We start from the raw sequence: 23,364 nt of genomic DNA on the forward strand, positions 1-23,364 counted from the left end.
TGCAAAAGGATTTTTTCTGTCTGTTTTTATACATTTTAAAACAAGTCCCCATCTACTTCAGTTGTTTAGGAGAATGCTGCAACGCTGTTTTGCTGTGAAGCTCCAGAAATGTTTTGTGGACTACGAAACTTCATCCGCCTTCACATCGGCATGGGGCCAGTGGAAAATGACTGAACTTTAGTTTTTCGGTGAACTACTCTTTACACCAGTCACACATTTTTTTAATTGAAATTTAATGATTGAAAAATGATGAAGGATGAATTTCTAGCTGCGGGCATTTTCGCATAAAGACCATTTTTTATGAATAACCAGTCCACCTGAACAAGAACGTGTTTCATACTTTTTTTCAAACAAAATAGCCTGCAGGCTGCTGGTGCACCAAAGTCATGGAATGACAAACAAAACTTAAATTCAGACATCTTTGATTAAAAATGATTGATGCACCAGAAAGAGGCAGGAAGTAGGAAAAGAAAATTATGTTTTAGAAAGGCCTCCATTTTCCACATGTATGATGTAGCCTTTGGCAACTGACATGTACTTTGAGGCCTAAATATGCCAGGTGATTTGTGACAACTGCCTCTTTCTCGTTCACTCTCATACTGCTAATAATTGGTACCACGCTATACATTTTTCTTTGGTTTCTATCAGAAAAAAAAAGAAAGAAATAGTTAATTCTTAAAGTTAGTTACTCATTGATTGTACTGAATACCAATACTCAACCCTATGAGCATCAACATCTGGGTCAGAGAGGACATTTTTCAAGCTTTGGAACTCACACAGTGACTCACTGCACACGGCAAAACTGCTTCCACATTTACTTTTCTACTTCAATACTTCATTATTTGCCCTCAAAACAAAACACGGGATAATTGTAAAAATGCTGATGCCGTGGAGCTGACACATAAATATTATAGCGTTCATCTGTGATGTATTAAGTTTGGTTTTGCCACACTGGTTACACAGATGTTTTCATCGCGGGTTGACTCACCATCGGTTTTTCTGCTCATTTGTCTCACGGCAAATCAAAATGAAAACATCTCTTCATACACCAGTTTAAAATAGTTGTAATTTTTGTTCTTTGATAATTTGACGTTACAGTTGATGTACCTTAAGGCACAAAATGTGACTCTTCAGTGTTGCTTCGGCTCCTCTACATGAGGAATTATTCATTTAGGCTCCTTCGAGAAACCTGCAGCCCACGTTAGGGCCCGAGCCACAGCTTAAGACGCACACTTCTGGAGTGACATCTGTGACATCTGACATATATTTCCACAGATTATTTATTTAGGCCAATTTCATACATTTTAAATCTATGAAATGGGCCAAAAACATGTACATCAATGCACAATAAGTTGACTGTATGTTGTTCCAGCAGCACTGAGAGAGGGGAGATGGTAGAGATAAAGACCAGGGACAGACCTGAAAGCTCTCATTCACAGCTAACTGCCTACATGCAGCGACATTCATACATGGCACGGCTGAGTTGTAGGGTCACAGATTCGCTCATGTCATGGTTATAGAGTTTTTACATGTTGTACTGGACATTTCTATTAAGTGGCAGCTTTTATAAGAGTCTGTAAGAGTGTCTAACGATCAGGTGGCATAGTTTTGTTGCCTATGCTAAACGAGTAAGAAGCTTGAATGGGAACAGTGTTAAAAAAAAAAAGTCAGTAAAACCTTTCATGTTGGAAGAATATATTAAAAGAGCTGTATAACAATTATCAGTCAGTTAGCTAATTCGTTTATGCTAACTTTCTGATGGCTGCAAAGGTTGAATTTTTTCAGTGTACTACGGTGTACTTTCAGTGTACTTTTCAGTGTATATTCGTATGTAGGTGAGCCACTCAGTTCAGCGGTACTGCTTCCTCTGCAAGCATATCTGCTACAGCAAAGCTGTTGTATATGAATGTCATTTTAGGAGACAGACAAATGAGGCGGCTGTTCTAGATCTTCCTCTAAAAATCTCAAATATTTCTATATCCCACCATATAATCGATATTGTTTGTTTATAAAAATGTCTTTTATTATAGTGAGATCATTTCTTTACCTAGCTGCCACTCATCCCTATTGTATTTCTTTTTAAATACATCCATCTTTCCAAAAACAGATTTGATTGACACCTTTCTGCACACCTGCACTCAGTCAGAGGAACGCCAGATGAGAACCACGGCGGCGCCCGTCCTTAAAAAGACATCCAGCCTCCGTAATCAGCGGCTCAAATTATTAGAACATATGGTAAGCCTTAAATAGCGTCCCTTTTCCATACACGTTAATATTTACATTACGACTTGTAACCAGGGCCTGAGCAGCAGTTCTCATAACATTACAGCATGTTGGATAAACAAACGCTACAGGCAGCGCTGAGGCCATTCTGTCCCATATAGCCTGTGCTAGCTGTTTATGTACCCATGCTAGTCAGCTGGGCTCAGCAGCCCATAATCACTACACTAAGAACTGAATGAAGCCTTTTATTGGAGAAGATGACAGTGAGGTGTCTGGTACTTTCTTTAGGCTGTCCTGTGCTGTGTTTTAGTGCGTTACTTCCTGGAAGTAACTTTTATTGCCAGTGACATAAAGCCACAGGCTCTTGGCTTGAATACACCTCGCAACCGGCCAGTTTTTTTAGGCTTCCTATTCTTGTGTGGATATTTGACACGCAAGTGGTTCTAGTAACATCAATCGTGCATAAATTTTAGCGTGCACACAGAGAGAAAGAGAGCTATTAAAAGCTATTGTCAAAACTAAATAATAGGCTGAATTTTAGGACTTGACATTTCTGGGACATCGGAAGTACTAACCAGCCAAAGATTCTACTGGAAAAACACTGTTTTGGCTCTGCAAGCTGCGAACAGACAAAACGACCTCAGTGTCTTCATTAGTCAAGGAGATGCAGCCATCCATAAAAGTGACAGTCATGTCAGAGACAAATAACAGGAAAATTATTGGTTATCCACTGGCAGAAAGATCACACAGTCGTCCTGGTGGTTTGCAAACAATGCCAGCTCCATATTAACACACATATCAAGTGTCTGGAAATACAGACTCTGCTTACATGGCACTTCTTATTATCCTTGGTTAAATCATACTTTTTTTATGTCTTTGATGGACAGTCAATTCCTTCTGGTATTAAATTTAGAACCAGCCTTCTGTCAAGTGCAATTTGTTTGAAAAGAACAGGACACTGTTGGCAAAAGCCTCAAAACAGAGACAAATATGATTAAAGACTGTCAAGCTAGCTGAGAATAATTACATGTGGTAGCATCAGCCTTTACTTTGTCATTTTTTTTTTATAATTTCTGGTGAGATAAAAATTTCCATTGCATGCAGCTGAGCACTGCTATTGTATTTTGAGGTTTTTTGTTCATTTTAAGCAGGTGACCAGCAGCTTTTCTCTGATGGAAACAAAACATGACTAAGAGTCTGCAGCCACATTAGCAGCTCTGTGGAGCCATATTAATGTCCAGAGGTGGCGTGAGCAAAATGCTAACATCAGCATGCTATCATAACGATGCTGTATGGCAGCAGACGGTAAAATGTTTCACACTCATCATCTTAGTTCAGCGTGTTTGCATGCTAACATGTGGAATTTACCAAACAGTACAGTCAAGTAGAGCTAAGGCTGATGGGAATGTCTTAAGTTTTTTCAGGCATTTGGTCATAAACCAAAGAACTGGACAAATTTGACCTGATGATGGTGCTCGATGACATGTTCAGTGGAATCACCAAAGTATCAAACATTATCAGGGGACCAGATGCAATCGCAAGAATGAATTTTAGCTAAGTGGTGGCGCTAAATGACAAGTCACGGTATCACTACAATTATTAGGATTCATCCTCTGGGGTCTACATTTGGTTGCAGCTCATCCAGTCGCTGTGGAGCTGTTTAAAACCAAAGATGTTAACCTCACGGCAATCTCTATTGATAGGTTTGCCAAAGTCAGTAGGATTCATCCTCTCAGGTTAATGAACGACGGTGCTACATTTCAAGGCAATCCATCAAGTATTTGTTGAGATATCGACACTAACATCCCTAGGGGCACAAATGGTTAGGAGGCGACAGTACAGGAATGCAGCTGAGAAGCACTGAGAAGTGTTTTATGTGAAGAGATCTTAACCACAATTCAATTACTAGACAGCAGCACTTAATGTTGTTTTCTTAAGTGAAGCGTTCATAATTTATGAACCGTAGCCAGCTTGTGGTGTTGAGAAGAGCCTCTTAATGTTAATATAATCTTCATCCGAGCAGGCACCGAGATTCTTTACCACTGCATGGGCCATGGAAACATAATTTCGAAATGACTGTTTTCGCCTGGAATCAATTTAGTGTGATGTTACATGCAGCTATATGTTGTCATTGTGATCCAGACTCCCTGCAGGATAAGTATACTGTTGTTTTAATAGCATAGGAGAGAAAGCCAGTAGCCAAAACCAAGACATGTTTGGTTAAATGTGTCTGTGTCCACAAATTCGACTTGAGTCACAAGAAAAAAAACAATCTTGTACTGTCATACGTTCAAACCAGTCCAAAATCTATAACATATTTCATTTTAGCTCCAAACTGTCTCAATTCTCTCTCCTCTGTACTAAAGTAAATGTCCCACTTTAAAACCCAAACTACATATGATTTAGCCCACCTATGTGTACAAGGATATAAAAACACAGACTGACAAAGCAGCAGAGAAGTCCAGTTGTGAAACCAGTGACTGAGCCAAACCAAACCTCCACATGTTGTTTTAGTGCTTCTGCAGCTCAGTCATTAATGACCTACTGTATAGGCCTCGTTTCTTAAGATGATGTCATAATTTCCCTCAAAACTACGTTGAAGTTAATGAGAACTTTAAATCTGCTTTCACGCTTTATCCCGAATGAAAAGCACTTACAGTATCTGTAAGAGGAACACGTGCTGCAGGAGCTGGATTCAACCTCCGGGCACCACGGACGCCTGCACAATCCTTCGGAGCAATTGTTGAGATATTTCATATTATTTCAATGGACCAAGGTGATTAACTGAGACCGACTTTACAATCCCAGAAAAGAAAAATGATCGCAATCAAATCTGTCTTTACTGTTGTTTACTGTGTGTCTTGCAAATAAATAACCCTCAAAATAGAGTGTAGGGAGGTGGAGAGAGTCTGTAACCATAACTGTAAAAAGAACAATTCCATTCAATTACTTGTTAAAAGGCAACTGGATGAACTCATAAACAAAAGATGCACAAGGCCTAACATCTCTGATATTTCATTTTTTTTATATGATTATTGTGAATATAGCAATATAGTGACACCCCTGCTTGATTTTTAAATAAAGTGATGTTCCTACAAGTAAAAACATGCTCTTTGCATTTGTTCGTACAGTATTTGTTTTTTTGAGATACAAGGAATTTTATTGATGCTACGTTGAAATTGTGATTCACTATACATGGTTTGTATTTGGTCTGTCTCCTACATAGTGAAGCCTACATTTAGAGATATGACTGTTGCCTTAGAAATCAATGTGACTGGTGATGAATAGTCGTGTTTGATCTGATCTGAAAGCATTAAAATGCATTTCACTTCCTGTTATGACTTCCCCAAGGCCACAAAGTGTTAAAACCAACATTATAGTCAATGGCACCTCCTGAAAAAGTTCGATATTCTTGGCAAATCATCCCCAGAATCAGACAGCGTTTCCATTCAAAGTCCTCCAGGATATGCTTTTGAGCGTATGATGCCAGTGACGTGAGAAAGCCGTGATAAAAGACAGCTGTGATATGGCTGTGTGAATTTGAAAGACACAGATCCACCTCTGTTCCGCAGAATAAGCCTTTCTTAAGTCGAGCCAAAGAATGCTAACATCTCAGCCACCACCAAAACATTTCTCTTTCTATTTCCCTCAGCCGTAGTGAAGGAGCACGGGTCAGAAAAAGGCTGAATTCAGTAGATCGCTCCTTTATTGAATAATTGATATCGATCGCGGGTTTCAGAATCAGGACGTTGAGGGAAGGTGAGACGCAAAAACAACAGACGCAGACGAAAAACAAGACAATCCATGACAGACAGGAGCAGAGACGAGGGGGCAGAGGCAGCGCTGATTTCGATTTGCCGAATTTAACACGGAAAGAAAAACAGGAATATAGACAAAGGGAAAAGGCAGGCAAAACAACAGAGGAATGTTGAGTCGTCAGATGCCAGACGATGATAGCTGAGGATAAGAGCATCCTGCAAGGCCTTCAGTTTAGGTCTAAAACTATGTCGACCGTAGCTTGACATGGTGCCCATGTAAAGTCTGCCGTACAAAACGGGAGTGGAGCCGGGGCTGCTTGAGGTGGTATTCCTGAGTCTCTTTATCCAAAGTTAAACAGAGGCAACTGGGTGAGAGATGTCAGCAAAAAGTTGTGAGCAACTAAAAATCCTATGTCAGAAAACGTTAAACATACAGTAGGAAATGCGAGTCGTGGCTTTCTTCACTTCCACCTCATCTGTAACTTTCACATATCAGGACAACCTGCCGCTTATCTGAGCTAATTTATTATCCAACAGTAGACACATCTCAAGGTTTCTGGGACTAATGCCACTGCCCCAGACAATGTTTAAGACAAACGATCTGTTAGAAAGCATCTAAGAGAAATTTATTGTGGGTAGTATTTGGGGGAATGTGACAGGAATGATAGGAGCGGCGGTTTGTTTAGCTTACAGAGAAAGCTTGACGCATTAAAAATATGTCATTTTCTTCGGCGTTGTGTTCGACTGTGGGAATCAAAAAGATGGATCCCACATTTAACTGCTTTGTCTTGCTCTCGGCCCCTTTCTTTTCATATGAGTGATGTTTCGCCGTGTTTGTCATTAGGAGTATAAACGGCGAAATTGTCTGCACAAGTTTCCTGGAGATCGTGCAGAGCAACTTCAGCTTTGAATTTATGCTGAGAATAAATGAGAAACAGAGCACATAAGAGGCCTGTGGTGTGAGGTTGTTTTTTAAATAAACCCTCACTCAAAATTTGCGGTGGCACACAGCACTTTGGAGCCGTGTTAGGGATTACATCTGTCAGGCTGCAACAGTCTCTACACTCGCTCTCAGTGCGCTCCTCAGGTTTTTTGCCCCTTCTGCCAAGAAATGATGGCGCTCGAACACACACACCGGCTCATTCGCTGTGGTCGTACGAGAGCGTGATCAAAGTTTTTGTAAAAGAAATACAAATACAAAATTCTGTAAAAGTGAGCAGTTCTGACAAAGTAAACCGGAGCGCTGCCAGCTCCGAATGTCCCCGCCATCGAGTGTCTCGTTTGACCTCGAAGTACCGTCTCAGAGAATATTCTTACTGTGAAAGCAAGTGAAAAGAGATTTTATAAGCCAGTTTAAGAGGGTTGGGAGGAGTGGGGGGGTATCTGCCCACCTGACCTCAGGCTGAGTGAGAAGAGTTGTCCATGCTGGCCATAAAAGGACCACATAAAAACAACACACCGTTGGTTTGTAAAGTCTTAATGTGCGTCGTGACTGCAGCTGTGAGTAAAAAGTGGAAGTACCTCAAATACAGTACTTTTCCTCCTGCAATCTGCTGTTGTCACATTAAAATCTATGATTAGAATATGACAGCTGTATTGTTGTGAGTTATGTGATGTAATGATAACACACATAAGCATTGGTAGCATCAATGCCTGGATTCCAATGGGCACAACTGTATGACGTCATGTCTGCAACATAGTTTTGTTCAGGTTTTGTTCAGTTTTTGTTCTTCATGGCCCACCAGGCTTTTCAGAAGTGCTGCGTTTTGCCTGCTGGTTTTGTTGACTCACTCAGATGTTGTTGATTTGTTAAGCTCTGTAAGTGCTTCCGACATGAAAATCAACACTAAACACATGATTTTCTAAGGAAATATTTAAGCGATGCCATGTTGTGACCTCAAAATGCCCCTGCTTGAGAGTAGCGGGGGCAAGCTCATTATAGTTTTTGTTTGCTTTGTTATTTGTTTCCTTAATTACACTAACGTTATCAATCATCAATTACCTGGAGGATGGTGTGTAAGTGGCTCAGGAGAGAGGAGAAACAAGAGAGAGTGGGTCACTTGTCTACACAATAACTCATTGGCTGTTGTAAGCTCTAGGGCGGACTTAGAAGCTCCTATCTGAACAACTGAGCTGTCAATCAAATGGCTGCCATCTCAGGATCTCCGGTGCGGTGAAATAATGGTGTCTGCTGGGAAACGAGACTCCTACCATAACCCAATTGTTGGGGACGACTATTGGTACTTTTGCAAAACAATAACACAATCAGTGAGATTTTTGATAATCGTCAGTAATGTGGAAAAAAGTGGGTAGACGCAACATTTGGAAAAACAGTCAACGGTCTGATATGTTCAGCCATTATTTTAAACCAGCACCAAAAAGCTTTAAATTGTTTAAAATCAAATTCATCGAAAGTGAAGTGAAGTAGGAAAATGAGATTGTTTTTTACAACAGAACCATCCATTTTATACTTAAGATGAATTGCAGACTCTCGCAGTGGTGGTTTGATCACAATCATTCCGCTCATTCAACCAGCAGGAGTTCTGAAGCTACGACAGTGTTTCTTTTTGTGGGTTTTCTTTTTTTCTTTCTACAAACGTGTGCTTTCGCTCGTCCAAACCTGCAATAATGTATTCCTGCAGTTTGCATACTGCGGCCTCGAGGCTGCTTCCTCTAAAAAACACACGTACCCCTGCCAGCCTCGCATCCTGCTGCGAGTCTCTGCTCAGCCTTTCAACTGTCTCGGTCCAGAAAAAAGGATTCGGAGGGGAGTCGGATGCCCGCTCGCTTTTTTCGGAAAAAAGCATTCCACGTCGTAGTTTTTCTCAGATGTTTTCTCACAGAGCTTCCATCTAAAACATGTGGCCTGAGAGTGCAATTTTGTGCCTATTTAGTTTGAGTAATCTGCAAGAGATCTTGTAGATGTCAAATGAGGCCTGCATATCATCTGTGATTTAGGTCTAGGTTATAACTAAGAGCAGATCCACAGGATGGAGGCCCGTAAACTCACACAGGCTCTGTTTTTGGCTGTCTTATCTCACTCTCTCTCTCCTTAAATCACTGTCAGTCTTTTGTGTTTGTTTCTCTCTGTCAATTGTCAAACATCATCCCATTTCATCCCTAATAGTTCTTGCCGAGATCCCTCACCAACTAGTTAACCAGAGCACGTTGAGAGAACCGTGGGCTGAGTCTCACAAGGTCTCCTGACTCCCTGCAAATACTTCAGCGTCACAACGAAACATGGCCAATTTTTACATCTGCACCTACTAAAGCATCTGAAACAGCCTCAACAAAAACAGAATATGGTGTTTTTATGATTGCAATCTCTCATTTGCTCCAGACCTGCAGTGACGTAAAACAGAAGTTACAAAACCTACTACAGTCATTCCAACAGGAGTTTGTGTTGAATCCTTGGGATTATTCTGTTATTGTTGCAGCAGGGGTAAGAACATTTCACCAAGCTTTTATTTTTCTTTCATTTGCTTGCTTAATGAAATAAAATAACCATACTGTGCGGTATGAGGATAAAGGCAAGGTTTATGGATAAAAAATATTTCAATAAATCTGTCATTCAAGTAAAATGTGTCATTGCAAGCAGGGAAAAAAAATAAAAAACTTGTTCTGTAAATAATTCTCTTACTCTTCTGACTCTTGACTCTTGCCAAAAACATTGATCTGAAGATCAATGAAGAAGTCAAGATGTTGACACTAAAAAGGGTTTTAAATTCAATAATAAAATTCAAAGGCAGTATCAGCATTGATTTCTCTGAGAAGAGGGTTTACTGACAGGGAAGAAGAAGATTGAGCAGAACAATAACACTGCCAGAGATGCTTTATTGATTTGTTTTGGAAGATGGTCAACTCTGGAGAGATATGAGAACCAGAACATTGGAACAGACTGAATTTCTTTTGTTATTTATTGTTGGATCCCAGCAGGTTTTATTCTTTTTTACCTATCTTTTTAAAGAAGAATTTGACAACCATGAAACCAATTATCTTTACAAGTCCAGATGCAAGTCTAACAGTTGCAAAGCAGTCTTTGCTAAAAAAAAAAAAATTTGAATTGTGACCTTAAAGGAAGGAATTATGTAAAAATTTCAGTAGCAAATGCTCAAAAATCAACCAAACAACTAATAACTCTAACACTCCCAGGTCCAGATTTGGAGAATCGTTACATTCTTACTAGATAGAAAACATTGCAACTACTGATCAGCCAATATCAAACTCTTAACTTAAATTAAATTAACAACTTCCAGTTAGTCCAGCTCCATTTCGGTTTAAGCCCCGCCCATTCAGAGTACAGATACATCACACATACGTCAGTTAGTTGGTTGAAAAGTTGCATTTTCAAAAATATCCATCGATGCACAAACCCTAAATCTTAAGTAATTATTCTTCAACTTGCACTTTCACCAAAAGTAAGGTTTGCATATTTAAATATAATAAACCTACCGCCAGTGCTCTATGGCGTCCCAGAATCCTGCGTGTACCCACACAGCTTGTATGACGTTGTACATGCGCTTTGCATGGCCAGCAACACAGGCTCATTCATACAGTGAACCAGAAAAGTCTCCGCTCCAGTTCAACAAGAAAGTATTCAATAATTCCACAGTGAGAGAGAGAGAAGGAGAGAGTGGAAGCCACAAATCACACAAGTCATGTTTTCCTCTGTCTCTTCATATCCTCATCCCCTCTGGGCCCAGTGTTGCCCTCCTTTATGTTTTCACCCCAAAATGAAAAGGGACAGCTCCTTCATAACAATTCCCACCCAAAATCATCAATAGATGCACGGCTGCTCGCTAGCTACATATATAATTTTCCTTTCCCTTTCCCTTTCATATAGAAGTGAGGTATTTCTGGTCCAAATGAAAGTTAAGCCCCCGGGCAGGCACGTTAAGAGCCCGTTCCAGGTGCACAAGGAAACACTGCTGGGTTTGAATGGGGTCAGGGGTGAGGAGTTCAACTCTTTCAATAAATCACAGCAAGCTGTTGTGACAAGCGTTCACCGCTATGTCTGAGAGAGAAGTGTGGGCTACATGAAATATGTCTTTCAAGTGCAGAGACTGAGGCCTTTGACCCGATGAGTGCAACAAAATGTATATGTTTAGCTGCTATTCACTCGGCAGCTTAAAAGCACGTTAGTTATTCGGAGGGGCTGACAGGTTTATCCTCCCATTCAAGAAGACACAGAGATGTAGCAGATGATACATTACAGGCGCTCCTGACATGTCAACATCCCGCCGGTTAAAGGTTTTTCATGTTTATCTGGGTTGTATTTAGGACTGTAAATATGTAAGCTAACATTACACTTCAAGAGGAAGCTCCAAGCTAGACAGAGTGACAGGGGGTCAGTAAGTCAGCGTGTCACATCCCATAAAAGAGGAGATCAACAGTGTCTTCACGACTTTCCATTTGTTATGAATGGATGTAATTTCAAGGCAAGTTAGTAAAAACTGAGAGTTGTACTGTCTCTGATAAGACAGCGATTCAGTTTAATTAACTAGAAAATGTGAATTAATTGAATACGAGGTATTGATGGGAATATTTGTTGGATATCTATATACATTTATCATGATGTGGCAAAGTCCCTAATGACCAGGCTTGTGTTAAATTCAACTCTTTTGGACACATTATAACGTGTGAAACCTCATTGTTTAAGTTTTTAAATGTTTCCATCTAATTGTCGGGAGAATTTGAAGCGAAAAGTAGTATAAAGTAAAAGTAATGCAAATAAACGAGGCTACGCAAAGCATAGTTTTTCATAAGTTGGCAGTAAAGGCTACGTTATGCTTGGCTGCAGAGTAGAGAAAGTAGAAGTCGCAAACCAGAAACAAAACCAGTTTGCCAACTGCCATCGAGCCTCATAAAAGGAGGAAGAAGAAACAAGCAGTCTGTTTTGCAATCTCAGAGGGAATGTGTAAATTAGTCTTTGAATGGGAATCTTAGGGAACACTGGATAAGACAGAGAGAGTGGACACAACTACTTCTTCTTCTTCTTAGTTTCTATTTAACTTTTCCAATGTGATGCTTAAACACACATAAACATACATTAATGGAAACATGGCTTCTGATATCACTACTTACTTTAATGCTCGAAAATCCGTATCAAGTTTAGTTACTGCTAATGCAAACCAAACGTTTTCTGCTACTGCTTATTCACATTAAAAGCATTCAACTGGTGAAAATCATGGCTTTTATTGTGAAGCAGTCACAGGAGACCCAATTGATTCATCCATTTGAGTTTGTATTAATGTATTTGATCGATTAAATAAACAGCACAGGTTTGTTTGGCTGCACTGTAAACATCTGTTGTATTTCACACAAAGTAGGAGCTCAGTGAGGATTTTGCAGCAATGCTGTGCTGCTTCCATCTCTATTCTCTGTTCCAGTAGAAACTAATCCTACAATATGTAACTTGTAAAACTGAATACCTCAAAAAAAAGTTGCAGCATAAAGGTGTCATTCAAACTTAAATCCGGGACTTAATCCAGGTTTGGCAGACGTTTCGCCCCTGCCTGCCCGCTTCCCTACCAAGTGTGTGGTAGGTCTGGTCTGGGTTTTAATGGTGCTGCGTGACATGTGTGTACTCATGTCAGCGACTGCCCCAAACAGTTGTAAACTGGCTGTTTATGAGGGCGAGGTGCTGTGAAAAAGCACCACGTTTTTTGACTTTCACACCGTCTGGCGAAAAAAAAAAAAAAAACAGTCAAAGGAGGGCAGCGACCGCAGTGATGTAGTGCTCAGTGTGAAAACACACTGCAGGGATTTGGGCCAGGTATGTGTAAGGATGGCCTGGGGATTTAGAACCGAATTTCAATAGGAATATCCAGTCGCTCAGCTACAACTCAGTATAAAATATTACACACACAGAGGTACAGTAGTTAAGGCACGGTTTAGATACAAAAGTAAGAAGAAGGACAGTTATACTTTACATTTTTCAGGAATTCTCTGAAGACTTCTTGCTAGTTAAGGTTAAAATGATCTTATTACACATTGTCTGACAGTGTCATATGCGAATGCAGGCGAATGACCATCGCCTACCATTGCCTATATGTGGGAAGTACAGGATTTGAGACAAACGCAACTCAGTTTGCTGGTTTGTAGTCCGTTTGAGGGGTCAATCACACACATCTCAGTTATTTGTTGTGGCTGCGACATCGCCGGTCAGAGTTCACCAACGTTAAAAGATGCAAATCTGCTTTGCTTGCATAGAAAGGAAGTGAGCGGAAGGAGAATATTCACCTCCCAATGTTTTCCCTTAGTCTGACTCACCGGCTGCCAATGACTGACTATTGCAGTCGCTATTCGACTCCCTTTTTGCTGTCTGCAAGTCTTTTCAAAATCTGCATGGCTCTCCTGCCTACGCACAAATGCTCCACTACAACCACCATTGCTGCATCCTTGGCGCCACCGTGACAATTGTGAACAAACCAGAGGGTTTTTTCCGCTATACCAGAATGATAATGTGTGGAGTCAGACCTTTCCTGGCTTGCACAGCACTGTGGAGATACAGTAGGTCTGGCTTTGCAGGACTATCACTTTATTGAAGCTATATGATGTTTGATCTGAGGGAAATATGTCATGTTTTGTATGGCAGCAGCATATAATCCAATGGAAGTGTTCTAGCTGTATTTTGCATCCTTTTAGACACATTTGTGAAACGTCTGACTTCCCAACAAAGTTTAGAAAATTTGAGAACTCCAATAGAATTTTACTGTAGCTTATATGAGGCAATGCTTAACACATTTATTGCAACATAAGCTTAAAAGCTCATTTTTACCTGTGGCTCCTGGACATGGGTCACCAGTGATGCACAGTAGGTTGTTTTAGTCTCTTTGTTTGTGTTTTGTCCCATTTATACATTCATATGTGCAGCTAACATATAGGATCAAATGCTAAAGATAAATTACACAACCTTTAACACTTGATAAGTCTTTCATTTCTATTAAATGTGTTTTGTCAGCACACGGTGCTGGGCTCACTCAACTACAGTGTATCAAATGACCATTTCCCCGCTCCAGTACCGAGAGCTATACCACATACTGACAAGTCAAGGTGCTCAGTATGAGTTATGAGTTCATGTCAACCTCTGTCATGAGCCACAGCTCATTGGCCAAGCCATCCATTTATTACAGCCTGCCCACGGCACTAAACTGCTCACTGACCGAGGGGTATTCACTTCAACGTGGCCATACCAACCTAAATAGCAAAAGATCCAAAAGTCAAACCTTAATTGTCTGTGAAAAGAGTCAAACATTTCAAAGTACAGTAACCGTTAGAGCCTGTCAACCACACTGGCAATTACACCACCGCAAATATTTAAATTTGTGGCTTTGGAGCGGAGTTTGAGGGGAATCATGATGTGCTAAGCAGCTTGGAGGCCGAGACTGAAACATGGTTGCATTCAAGCTCAGCGTGGAAAAAAAAAAACAAGAATTAGTCAGAGCCGGCCGAAACGGAGCCCTCGGTCTTCAACGATACGTAAACACATCATTTTATTAAAGTCGAGAGTGCCAGGCTATGGCGGAGATTATAAAGGGAACACGGTTTCAGATTGTATACATGGATTGGGTTACTGTACCTATGGAGCGCAGCAATAACTGCTTCCATATGCCTGTCTGAACATATGGCTCTTTTTCAACATCATCATTTACGTTGAGTGATGGCCATGGTATTTCAGACAAACAGATGGGGGGAAAAGACAAATTTCTAGGAGGTATTTACTTACAGTGCAGTAACGTATAGCGAGGCATGACAATACCCAAAACTCAGGGTGAGTTAGCGCAGTGGTGTGTTGAAAAACTTTCTTCACTATCTAAGTTGCTCTTTTAAAAGCACTGCAGGAGAGAGTCAAACACTTCCTGACAGAGTGTAAGAAAGGGGAAGTATTGTCCGCCAAATCCAGTAAGCAAGCAAGCTTTGCTTAACAAAAATTAGCAGGTCACTCAAACCATGCCCAAATTAAAAAAACTAAAACTGAGAGCCTTTTAACTTGAAACTTTTCAGAGCTGATCCCATTTTTGTTCAATTAAGCAGATATAAGCTAGAAGCTGTTCAGAAAAAATCATGAAACAACTGACATAATAGAGAACTTTGTGTTTTTTTCTTATTCCATAAATCACCTCACAACACCCGCCGTTACATCAAACAAGCTACTGGGTGGTCGTTGTGGCTGCTCGCCACATAAATGAGACGTTGTTGTAAGCAGCTCTTATCGTCTCTCAGTTTCTCTTTGCTAATGTTTGGATCCTCTCCGCTTTTGTGTGATGAAACTAAACCTGCAGAGGTCTCTGGAAAGGACAACTGGGTGAGACGAAGACAGATCTTAGACAGACGCACCAAAGAATTAAACACTGAGTGTGTGGTGTGCAGATGAGAGACACATGAAGATGTGTGTGTTCCTCTGGGTTGACCAGTGACCACTTCTGTTTGTTTGACTGTTGCCTTCTTGACCACTACTCCGACCAGACCGCTGGAAAACCAACAGTGAGGGCTAACATGCAAAAGCAGGCCTCAGTCTGGCGAGTCTGGACACCACCGAAGAATCAGTTTCTAAGAGTTTTTTTAAATGGTAGTTTTCTATAGGAGATGTGCGACTCTTGACTTGTAGATTTTGTCAACTAACTGAATACTTGATTTCATTGGAAACCCTATCAAATGCTTCAACAGAAGCAAACTGCATCTTGTAATATGTTATTCCTCCACCAGTGTGTTTACTGACTTGGCATCGATGTGTAAATGGCACACGGTTTCAAGCAGTCCTAGTTAGACACCTCTGAGCACCAGTCAGGTTGCAGTTTACATCCATTTGAATCTAATTAAAGCTATTACGTGTAGTACTTGGTGAAATGGAGGTCATCACTATACTGAGATGTGTGACTCCAGTGAATAATTTCCAGTGAGAAACATGCTGGTCACAATGTCCCCTGCTGTTTCTGAGTTATGGCGCTGAATAATGGCCAGGTATGTTTTCCTGCAAAACACTGGTGTTACAGGGAATTTGACCTTTGACCTTTTGGATATAAGATGTCATCACTTCATCATTTTATCCTGTTAGACATTTGTGTGAAATTATTGTATAAATTCTTGTGATATGGCCAAAAATATGTGTTTGAGGTCACATTGACCTTTGACCACCAAATTCATCCTCGAGTTGAACTGGATGTTTGTGCCAAATATGAGGAAATTTCCTCAAGGCATTCCTGAGATGTCGCGTTCACAAGAATGGAAACGATGGGTCGACATAAGATCTCCGGCCACGGCTTTTGCTGGTGCGGAGTCATAAAACTGGATAGATGTAAAAACGTAGATTCTTATGGTTGTTTTTAAGTTGGTGGCTGAAAAATTGGTGCAGACACACACAGAAAACAGAAAACAGAAAACAGGACAAGGCAGAGAGAGAATGACTGCATGGCCTTGTATGTGTTTGTGTGCGTGTGCGTGTGTGTGTGTGTGTGTGTGTGTGTGTGTGTGTGTTGCTGTAAGCACATGAGAAATCGTTTAGGGTTAGAAAACGGTCTGGTTTGGCAGTGTGTGACGGTCGACCTTTAATGCTCTCTCCATAAACAATTTCCAAAACCCCAAAAGAATCACGGGATATTTCTTCCCCATAAACACAGATAACACTGAAAAGCAGCACATTTCTTTCATTTTTCTTTACTACTGTTCCACTTTTATTACTATGTGACCTTATTGTTTCATTTATAATGTTTATGCTCCATGCGACATTAAAGGTCCCATTATATGCTCATTTTCTGGATCATATTTTGTTTTTGGTGTCTACAAGAAGATGTTAACATGCTTTAATGTTCAAAAAACACATTATTTTTGTCGTACTGTCCACCTCTATTCACCCTCTGTCTGAGCGCTCTGTTTTATTGCCTGTTTCTTTAAGGTCCACCTCCCGTAAAGCCCAGTCTGCTCTGATTGGTCAGCTGTCACAGGCCTGAGCCAGCACAACCAACCGTGTCTCTGCATCAGCTCTGTCTGTGTTTTTTTTTACAAATACATTGATGCTGGGGAAGTGGTTGAGGGTTTTGACTGTATAGTTGTGATAGAGCTGTACAGAGCTCTTTAATTGCCCCCTGGGGACAAATAAAGTTCTTTGAATTGAATTGAATTGAATTGAATTGACATCACAACTATACAGAACTTCTGACGGCTCCTTTAAAGGCATGGTTTGTGAATATGGGCTGTGTGCATTTATCCATAAATTGAGTCATAATATTCACCTGCTTTACAATAAAAACAAAACAAAACACAGAAACGGATCAAAATTGATGATCTTCTGGGAGAATTTTGTTGTAATGAGCAACAAATAGAAACATATATTTTATCTAAAAATATGTTAATGATGCAAGATCATCATCATGTTTATATGATGGTTTTGCAAGGAGGTACTTGAGCCGCTCGCAGTCATCAATCCTGACAAACATTAACGTGGCTTCCTCAACACTAAATCACCGGGATAAACAAACACTTTTCTGTGATATGCGAAGTTTCCTTTGGCAAAGCACAATCTGCATCCAACCAGGCAATTTTACAGGGAATAAATTATGTATAAAGTGTTTTGTTAACTTGTTGTGGCAATAAAGCTTATACCAGGGAAAAATGAAAACCCTCAACAATTTTCCACATGGGTCAGTCAGGAATCTGCAGGCCAACTCCTGCAGGCTAATGGGATCATTACTCGGGAAGAGAAAAATGATAAATATGTGGATGCTCTTTCAAAAAAGCGCAAAGCTGATTCCTCGGAATAGGATTTGAAGTCAAGCGATCATAATTTATCTGAAGCTTGCAGCGTTACAATTTAAGGGCTCGGGCTTCTTTTCAAGTTTCTGGTCACTGCAACACGTCACACTGACAAAATGCTTAATAGACAAAAATACCATACTGAGTGTGTCAAGAGGTCGTTTTGTACGAATCAGAGAGACATGAGATGGTCACTGATAAGACCGTACTCACACGTGATTGTCACAGGAAAATGAGTACGCCGACATAATGGGCTCCATTGTAGTGTGTATGCGTGTGTGTGTGTGTGTGTGTCCTCTGACCCCTCCAGGGATAATTAAGGACACATTTACCCAGGTCTGTCTTGGCGTGGGGGCTGGGGAGTGTGTGTGTGTATGTGAGTGCATACATTTTTGAGTGTGTGTGTTTGGGCATGCACCCTAATGCACCCCATCCCGCTTCTTGTACGCGCCGACCCAACCTGCCCTCCGTATGTCCGAGACTAGTGCTTCTGGGCTGATTGCCCGTATCACTTTCACTCACCAGCTCTCTCTCACACACACACACACACACACACACACACACACACACACACACACACGTATACACACACAGAAGCACACACCTTTTTAGACCAAGCCCTTGTAAAGGCACCTCCTTTGGGACGCGCTGTGAAATGTACTCCTTGTTAGGGCTCAAGTGTGTGTGTGTGTGTGTGTGTGTGTGTGTGTGTGTGTGCGTGTGTGTGTGTGTGTGTGTCTGCTTTTCCTCAGCTGTTTCCTGCCAGCTCAGAGACCAACAGACTGTGAAGGCCTCTCTCTTTTTTTTGCTCAAAGTTTGCAGCTTTTCTGTTTCCAAATGACCAAAAAAATCTTTGGAGGAGGAGGAGAACATTTCTGAGGATGTCATCACGAGGAAAATATGACTGTGAAATTGATGGCACAAAAATTTGATCCTCTTCCCTCCGTGCATATCCCATAATGAACTAAATCAAATTATGGGGGAGCAGACTCTTTCCAAAGTGTATGTGGCCTTCACTGTAAAAATATCATAAACTTTGGTATGACTTTCATGGTTTCAGTGAAGATAAATCAACATAGTGAACTTAAAAGTCCATATTGTGCCAGTTAAGGGTTTAATGAACTGCCATTTCATGACATTCAAAATAACATTTTAATTCAAGCATTTAACTGTAGTACATTTCTATTAAAAAATACTGTTGGCACCATTATTTTTCACTTCTGATGATAGATTTATGACTCATGGTGACATTTGCCCTAGACCTGTTGAATTTTTGGTTTCCTTGCCCCTTGAGTCTTGCCCCCTCTTTATTTACTTGTATAAAGTGAAGAAATTTGAATTTGACATCAAAATTGATAAATAAAGTTGGTTTTAAATTGATTCATAAACACTTAATTTGTGGTAATTATCTTGAGTGGAAGTCATCTGATGAAATTGTTTTAAAAAACAAGAATTTATACAAATAAATCGATAAATTTAAAATAATTAGAAAACAAAGACAATGAATTCATTAACAACTATTTTTAGAATTGGCTGAGTTATTTTTCAAGCAAAAACAGCTACTCACGTGTGAGTATTTGATGTTTTTCTGTGTTATATTTGACATAAAACCAAATATTTAGGGGATTTTTACGTTTTGTGTGTTGAATAAAACAAGTGCTGTATATTGAATACATCAGCTTCAGCTGTGGGACATAGCACACAGGTATCTTTTACAATTTTCTGACATTTTATTGACAGAATAATGAATCGTGAAAATCACTGTAAGGTTAATCAGTAATGAAAATGGTAGTTGCCGCCCTAAAATGTTTCCTGACCATGTTCTTACGTGAAAAATAAACTATATTTCCTATTTCCTAAGCCTATTTCAGGAACCCTTCTAGAAACAAAATTAAGTAAAGTTTGGAGACTTCGAGCCACAGTAACTAAAAGTGGTAATAAGCCTGCAAATGTCATTTACACTTATACATTTTCTAAACGTAATTTATTTGAAATGGTGCTCCTTCATGAATGTTCCTTTAAAGTATGTGGATGTAGGATTGTGGTTTTGTATGTGTGTTCAAAAATAGCACTGCCTTGTGTGTGAAGGGTTAAATGCTCTGGCATGACATTAAAACTACTAACTAACCTAATCTAGACTGAAAACCCACCTGAGTCAGTGATTACAAAACAGCCCTGTCTCCTTATTAGATGTGAACAATGCTTTGATTAAACAGTCAGAAGCCAAACAAACAAATACAACGCCCACGGGACAGAGACTGTCTGCCTTAGATACACATCGTCCAGCCAAGAAACATGAATAAACAGACACACACACACACACACACACACGTCGGGGCATCCTTAACAACTTTGTGGAATCTCCTCCGCTGTTATCTGGTCTCTTTATCCTCCCCGTTTTAAGTCAAGTCTCTTATCAGGCGGCTGCTGCTGCTTATGAGGTTGCTGCATGGTTATAGAGGAATTTCAAGTATTGAACTGACATGTCTAAAACTATGTGGACGGGCTCCACATGTCTGTTTCTGGTCAGTCCCAAACTGATGAAAGGCTGTTTTATTGAGCCTCTGCTTCAGAGAAAGATCCAACATGACTCTGTTTTTTATTTGGACCCTGAGCTGATAAAAGTGTAGACCAGTGGTTTGGCCTAGTCTGGTTTAGTTTAGTCAGCTAAGTCACTGATCAGCTGCAGGGCTGCTTATCAACACCAGTCACCCCAACAGAGTGAACAAACAAATGAGTCCTGAAATCTATCGTTTTATATGTATATCTATACTATATGTTATATTTCTGTGCCTAAAAGGAGCTGTATCTCCTTCGAGATTAGCAAGTTCCACCTCTATGATCAGCTGGGATTTCTGTCCGCACTTTCTTATGCTGTCTTAGTGTTCTCTCTCTACGCAAGTTTGTTAAGCTGCTCAGACTAAGACGCTTTCTGTCTTGCCTTTGTAACAAAAGGAGGAATTTAAATCATTTTGTTGGCAGGATAAAAGTAATCTTATTGAGTGCTTTGTTGATTGGACACATGAGACTGATAAAGACCTAAATGTCAGCCTTTCTGTCTGACATTTCGGCCTGTGGAACCGATGCTTTAATATCACAGAAATAGTGTTTAACACCAACCTGCTCCAAAGGCGAAGAAGAAGCTCTTGTCAGGGTGCTCCTCCAGCAGCGCCTTGACCCTCTTCCCCATCCTCTCATTCCTCTTGTAGATGAGCTCCTGTCGAAAGTAGCTGTCTATTTCCTGGGCGGTCACCTGCTCGCTGGGTGGCAGCGTCACGTTATTGAAGTTAGGCACCTAGGGGGTTGAAGGGGTGATAGTTCAGTCGAGCCATGGAGGTGAAAAGGAGAGGAGGGAGAGGAAGATTTCTTTTGTTTTGTCTTTTCCAGAGCTTTCATTCAGATTTCACACAAGAAAAACACATTTATCAAAATTTGCTCCACTTTTTTGCAAAATACTGACAATAAAGACGGCAAAAAACGTCAAAAGAATAAATTTAAGGCAAGTACTTGGACTGACCTCGGTGCACATGGAAGGATGATGGAGGGAAGGACAGAGCAAAGAACTATATTGTAACAATACTAACTATATTGGCAATAGTATAAAGAAGCTGGTTGAAGGGTGGGTGTAGGAGTAGGTGTGGGGGATGAAAGGTCAGTCAGAGGGTTATGGGTGAAGGTAAAAGGTCAAGGGTTGCGTCACCGGGACACTCCAAAAGGTCAAGGGGTCAAAATGACTCTTAGCTTATTAACTAGAGTTAATTACGTTAAGTAGTTTAAGTCCACAGCTACATAAGATAAGATAATTTAAGATTAGATGAGATAAGATAAGATAAGATAAGATAAGATAAGACTGACCTGTGAGGTGTCATGATTGAAGATGATGGAGTTGAGATCTCCACAGTTGTAGTGCCTGATGAGGTCTTCAGTGGTGTAGGGGACCTGTAGGCTTCCTGCTCTTAAAGACTCCTGCTGTAACAACGTCTGGTTCAGGGCAAAGATTACCTAGAATGACACAATGACAAACTTATTATTGATCAGTTTATTTTCTGCCCTCATGGAAAAAGTTTTGGCCTTGTGGCTGTCACCATCTTGTTTTTTTGGAGCCAGAAGTGACCATATTTGGACAAGAGGGTGGAGCTGGAATTCCTTTATCTGACTAAGAAGCCGAGGTCACGCCGTGGTATCAAGGTAGACACGCCCTAAAGCACACCCTGCTATATCATCTATTTGACTCTAAATGGGATCATAATTTACTAAATGAACACCATGTTGTATTGAATAAGACTTGAAACTAGCGATTAAAACCAAAATCCATTATGAAACTGTTTACTGATGCCATAAAGTGAGAAGTAGGATAATTTTCTCATAAGCTTACATACAACTGAATCTGACTAGAAAGTCAGTGGATACATCCAGTGGGGAACATGAATGTGTGTATGAAATTACATAAAAATCCATTCAATATTTGTTGAGACTTTTCACTTTAAACCACAAATTTGAACGTGGTAGTGCTAGAGGAAAATTCAAGGGATCACCAAAGTCATTAGGATACATGGGGGACCATGAATGTCTGTATGTAATTTTGTGCCAATCTGTATTGTAGATGTTGAGATATTTCACAAGACAAGTGATAAGTTTGACCTGCTGGCAGCACAGGAGGAAACTTCCGATGCTCTCCAAAGTCAGAGGGATTCATCCTCTGGGGACCATGAATGTGTGTAGAAAATGTTGTGTCAACCCATGTAATAGTTATTGAGATATTTGGACCTGGACAAAAGTGGTGGCCCAACCAACAACCAAAGAACAGATCTAGAAGCACGCTGCTAGCATGGCTACAATTCACACATATCACACTTAATGCAAGAAAAACAGTCATGTTTTTTCGACATCACACAAATGGATATATTAGAATAAGACACATTCCTGAGTGACAAAAAACACAAATGTGATCTATAAACCCAGAAAGGTAATTAACCGAGTAAAAGATGTAGATTTACTGAACTATTACAGCAAAGGAGACCGTTTGAGATTCTCCAGCTCACACACTCTCCGCTCTGCCACAGAGATTCAGCCATTGTGCAAGTGTGAAATCAGCCAGTGTTTGGTGAGAGGGCCCTGGTGAGCCTGCCGCCTATGATCAGTGCCGCGAGGACACACATATGCATACATGCACACAAATACACATAAACACACACATGCAGACACACACACACACTTGAAGGTCCTACAGGACCAGCAAGACTGAGTGAGACACACAGAAAACAACCGCCACTCACCTCAGCACATGTTCCTCTGATCTCTCACAGACACACACATAGGAACACACACACACACACACACACACCTTTCACCCTGCAAGCCATTGATGTTGATTCCCATAAAGGAGGAGAGTTTGTATGGTTTATTTGTTTCTCAATGGGAACAATCAGTCAAAGTGAAGATGTGTTTTGTCAGCTGTGGAACTATGTAAATGTGTCTGCAGTAAGTCCACGTGGTTTTACAATGTGTGTCTGTGTGTGTGCATGTGCATGTGTACTATCTGTTTTGGTATGCATACCCGTACGGCAACCAGGCCGACCCAAGCGGCTGTTTCTCCCTACTTTTTTTTTTCCACGTTCTGTTCTCTAAGGTG

General features: G+C 40.5%; 1 protein-coding gene across 1 annotated transcript in view; it reads right to left on the reverse strand.

Annotated features, from left to right (window-relative positions):
• The window catches only part of trabd2a (TraB domain containing 2A), a 62,461-nt gene that overhangs the window by 9,807 nt on the left and 29,290 nt on the right, over nucleotides 1-23,364 (reverse strand). The window contains exons 3-4 of the mRNA XM_073478394.1: nucleotides 21,588-21,734; nucleotides 20,853-21,027 (exon numbers count right to left, since the gene is read on the reverse strand). Of these exons, the coding sequence (XP_073334495.1) occupies nucleotides 20,853-21,027; nucleotides 21,588-21,734 (322 nt within the window). The remainder of the gene's footprint in view (nucleotides 1-20,852; nucleotides 21,028-21,587; nucleotides 21,735-23,364) is intronic.

The sequence above is a fragment of the Pagrus major genome, chromosome 12, assembly GCF_040436345.1.
Source record: "Pagrus major chromosome 12, Pma_NU_1.0".
Taxonomy (NCBI): Eukaryota; Metazoa; Chordata; class Actinopteri; order Spariformes; family Sparidae; genus Pagrus; species Pagrus major.